The sequence below is a fragment of the Centruroides sculpturatus genome, unplaced genomic scaffold, assembly GCF_000671375.1.
Source record: "Centruroides sculpturatus isolate CEXI.00-Female unplaced genomic scaffold, Cexi_2.0 scaffold138, whole genome shotgun sequence".
NCBI classification, from domain to species: Eukaryota; Metazoa; Arthropoda; class Arachnida; order Scorpiones; family Buthidae; genus Centruroides; species Centruroides sculpturatus.
In genome coordinates, this window is record NW_019384434.1 from 581,203 (window position 1) to 585,930 (window position 4,728).

General features: G+C 37.1%; 1 protein-coding gene across 1 annotated transcript in view; it reads left to right on the top strand.

The window, feature by feature from the left end:
* Positions 1 to 4,728, top strand: part of LOC111619848 (dual oxidase 2-like) — a 23,611-nt gene continuing 18,883 nt past the window's right edge. The window contains exon 1 of the mRNA XM_023361673.1: positions 1 to 199. Within this exon, the coding sequence (XP_023217441.1) occupies positions 82 to 199 (118 nt within the window). The 5' untranslated portion in view covers positions 1 to 81. The remainder of the gene's footprint in view (positions 200 to 4,728) is intronic.

Consider the following 4,728-nt stretch of genomic DNA (forward strand, 5'->3'; position numbering starts at 1 on the left):
TTTAGGAAGAGAAGTGTCGCCCCATTTTCTTTTTAGTTCCTGGCCGTTCTTTTGTCATTCTGCCTTACGAGGTTCCTGACAATGTATCTCAGATACCTGATCGTGTTTCTTCTATGGACCGCCGGCAGGGGTCAAGATAATCTCAATCCTCAACCGGCCCCCGTAAACACCACGACGACGACGACCACCACTCGAAATCGTAAGTATGGCTTTGTATAATTGGAATAAATTATAAACTAATCAAAGAATTTTGAGAATTAAATTTCAATTAAATAATTAGAATAATGTATAGTCGGTGCGACGAGATTGCACTCGGTCAATATTAACCGTGCCCATTGTAGGGGCGGTAGTGTGACGGGATGGGATATTTTTGTGGAACTTTGCTACACCTGTGCCGCACGAGTTTTATCATTTATAATGCGTCATTTTTCTTCGAAAAGCGTGTACAAATCAAAGCGAACCGTCTGTAGCCCGGGTAATAATCGGGAAAGTAGGGGAGGGCCGGAGGGTGATCTTAGATCTTAACACGGGGATGATACGGAAGAGTGGAGTGGTTTGATCCGGGTCTCGCGCGTAGGGAAGCTTCGGAAACATCGTGTAAATTACCATTCCACTCAATTTCTTGTATATTAATACATCGAGGGTCTGAAAGAGTTAGACCTTTCGGTCGAATTCCGAGAGGCCCTTCTTAGAAATTATATAAATGCAAGGAAACGATAGTCGAAGTAGGAAATTGAAACTAGATATTTATTTTTTCTGACAAGATATACAAAGGTATCGACATTATTTTCGTACAATTAAATGATTATTGAATATCGAAAAATAATTTCAAACGTTTTTTGCCGAGAAGCTAACAATACGGGTGCTAATTAAGAAATAAGAGTGCAAATTGGCAAGTCAGTTAATGTCTACGTAGCGCTTTGTTTTTGATTATGTTGTGAATATCGTTTCGTGTTTTTAATACACTAAATATCACTTTAGAGCTACGTAAAGAAATTTCCGTTATACGTCCTTTAACCTTGCCTAATATATAAAGGTTATAAGTTACGGCGCTAAAGAGACGTACGGAGAAAACATTAATCATAAAAATCGTACTCTCTACAACAGAAATCAGATAATACAGTCGATCGATTTAAAATCACTTCAATATATTGAATAGTACATTGTGATCTGTATATTTACCATGTAGACCAACTATTTGCCTACGTATTAATCCAATGGTTCTCGACGAGCGTGCCCGGAACTTTCCACACAAGTGCCGAACAAATTTAAATGGTTGACTCTTTATCTAAATTTTAATAGTATTTGCGTATGTTTATTTGTATAAGAGTGTCTTTAATGCCATCGTGGCTGGTCGGTAACCCCGAATTAATGCACACCGAAGTCTTAAATAATCGAATTGTGGACGATGGTTTTCTTTTATCTTATTTTTGGAAAAATGAAAATTAGAAATACAATAATAAAACCATAAATGTACGTCGAAAATATGTTTAGTCACAGTTTTATTTGTATTTAAATAAAGGAAACCAAAAAACTTTGGACAGTTTTATTTCCTTGTCGATTTGAAAGCGGGAGTGACGCAAAAACGAAAGTCGAATCGAAACAATTCATTTGTTGGAAAATACTGAAAATCGCAATTCTTCCTCGTGATTCATGCGTAATGCAAAATCAAAACTTAAACCAAAAGTAATTTTAATTGTTTTGTATAGTTCACAGTCGATCCATTTCGTAGTAAGATTTCATTTCTCGTTCTAACCTCCCTCCTTTTTTTTCATAGAATGATGCTCGATCCTTATCATTGTATGTCATATTATTAGAAATACACAAATACAAATACACGCGTAAATATATGTAATGTTTTTATTATTATATTTATAATGATTATAATCACGAATAATAGCCCCGTTTCCCATGGCCCAACCTATCCCCACAGACAGGAAGTAAATCACATAGGAAAAAATAATAAATAAATAAATAAAAATCGATAATTAGAATATTTCTTTAAATACGGACAAAACTGTGGTGGACGGTGTGTGACGCGTTACGTAAGTCTAGTTGCGCGTAACGATTACGAATTGAAGACCAAAGTAGCCAATCTTAAACCTTCTAGTAGATAGATTTTCGACAGAATGGATGTTGATCCTCTGGGAGTCGATCGATTGGTGCCAAAGGATCAAATAAAATTCGATAGGCAAACTGCACGAATAATTTTTACTTACCGGTATATTTTATTACAATGATCCTTGGCCTCTTTAATTTGCTGGTCATTGTATCATTTATAGTCTATACTAGGGGTGGTCGACAGTTTTTGCCCCCGGGCCGAATTGAAAAGAAAACTTTTTTCACGGGCGGAACCAGAGGCTTCCCTAGGGAGATTTTGAGGCGGTGCGAGATCTCATTGCGGTGTCACCCCGTAGAGACTGAATTGTAGATAGAGATTACAGATAGACTGCATTTTCACATTATCACGCTTTATCAACATTCTACGCTGTACTTAAGTGATTAGCAATGGAGGATTAACTCTAAACGCGCAGTGAGTTGTTGACGTGTTTTGTTTTTTAGGCGTCAGAATTTTTCATCGAGCTATTCGGACTTCAGTAGCTAATATTGAAAGATTAATCGCGGGCCGCGGGCTGTATGTTGGCCATGCCTGGCCTATACAGTAGCGGATCCAGAAATCCAAGAAAGGAAACAATACGCTTTACAGAATTTTTTAGTATTCGGAGGGGGTGCCGCTGCGCTTTCCCACCCTCTAAATTACTTTTTTTGCGCGATATTCTCATCATTTTTTCCCAATAAAGGTGTTTTTCATTCGTAATCATCAACGTTGTACGGAGAGGCTTTCGCCAGTCCTTCGATATAAAAAGAGTGTACGCCATTATCCATTTCAATTATATTCTTATGCGGTTTATTGTATAATAGGCCTATTATCGACATATAGATAATACGGAATCGTCTTTATATTGCGCCGATGGACCCTTCTGTAGGCCTTTTCCCTTGCCGAAATAAACTATTTTCTGTGAGTTTATTTCGGCAAATAATTAGCTACTTTCTTCTTATAATTCATCCATTCAAATTGAAAACTATTTTCGGAGCAAGGAGTCGGTATAATGGAAAAAGTAACCTACTTTTATAAAAGATTCTTTTGCAATCAGAAAGTTTTATTGGGAAAAATATATTTAACAAGATATCGTGGGGAAAGTCAGCGGTAGATTCATACCGGATGTTAATCATATCCTCTGTTTAAACGTTTACTGGACTGTCGATTCGAAACGTTCATCCAATCAGCATCCGGCTGACTCAGTTCGTATCTTAAAAAGAAGAATATACCAACAAATATTTGTTGGAACGCATTGCTAAGAGTTAAGATTATCTTTCGTCTTTATTGTACATAATATTATCGTCCAGCGTATGTTATTTGTACGAAGTATCCACGAAAGATTGTTCGGAAAGTCGGCCGATAATAATTAAATTGTATAATATCTAACTCTCGCTCTATAGATATAATTTCACCTTTCTATAAGTTAAGGCAGAATCGCTCCTAGCGTTTCTGCCACTCCTCTTCGCTTAATTATAATTACGATTAAACGTTACGTTTATAACTCTAATATATGTTGAGATTTAGACTAATTAAGCGTTAAATTTAACCGTGTATGTGCCGAGGTGGCAACACGGTTTGAAAGGGTTGTGGCGCGAAACCAGCAGCCATAACTGCGAGGAGCCAAAGAGACGTGCTTAATAAAAAGTTATCGGTGTTATCTGGTCAGACGAGTCATTCATAATACAATAACGTTTAATCGTAATTCGTCCAGGGCCGAGGGGGTTTTGCGGTTTTTCGGTTTTAAACTTTGTATTTCCTCTAGATTAGTCTAATACTTTCGTTCATTTTTACAATCGATCATTACTGTCGCCAGAGGAATTTGAAGATTGTACAGTATTATGTAAACAAACTTTCCATTCTGACGGTAGGATGTCGTACGAAACTAAACTTTCGCGTTAATTACTGCCGATTTTTCCTCCCGATAAATAAATACGTTAGTTAAATTTATTTATTTATTCAATTTAACATTATTGTTCGCCAGCTTTAAGCCTATTTTGATTACCTACCTCTCCCTGTCATATTTTGGTACCAATTTTTATACACTTGGTTTTGATGTCGCATTCGATCTCCCACCCGATATTAAAAGCCAGCATTTCTATAAAACAGATTTATTTATAGGGATAGGAACTACTACGTCACAATTTTTGTACATATCCTCCTCCCAGGTAGGACTTTCTATTTGAATAGCATCTATGAATTTAATTGTAGATTCTCCGATTGATTTCATCGATTTTAACATCAATTAATATTAGTGTTGTAACGAATAGTATATTCGGCCACAGGCCGAATACCGAATATTCGGCCAAGAGCGTGGCCGAATAGCCGAATATTCGGCCAAACTATTCGGCTCGATTAACGCACGTACGAAAATTGGCGCGCAAACCGCATTATGACAAGGATCCCGCTCTCTATTGGCCCGCTGTCACTACGCTTCGCCAATCGCGTTAATTCTTGACAGTTGTAGCGGACAGACAAGAGCATCATGGCAATATGCGATAAATGATGATATCAAATGTGAATAACAATGAAATGACCTACACTTGTAAATAACGGAAAAAGAACAGAGAAGGACCGCGAAGTGAAAATGTGAAAATAAGTATGAAATTGAGTTGATAACATAATCGAAC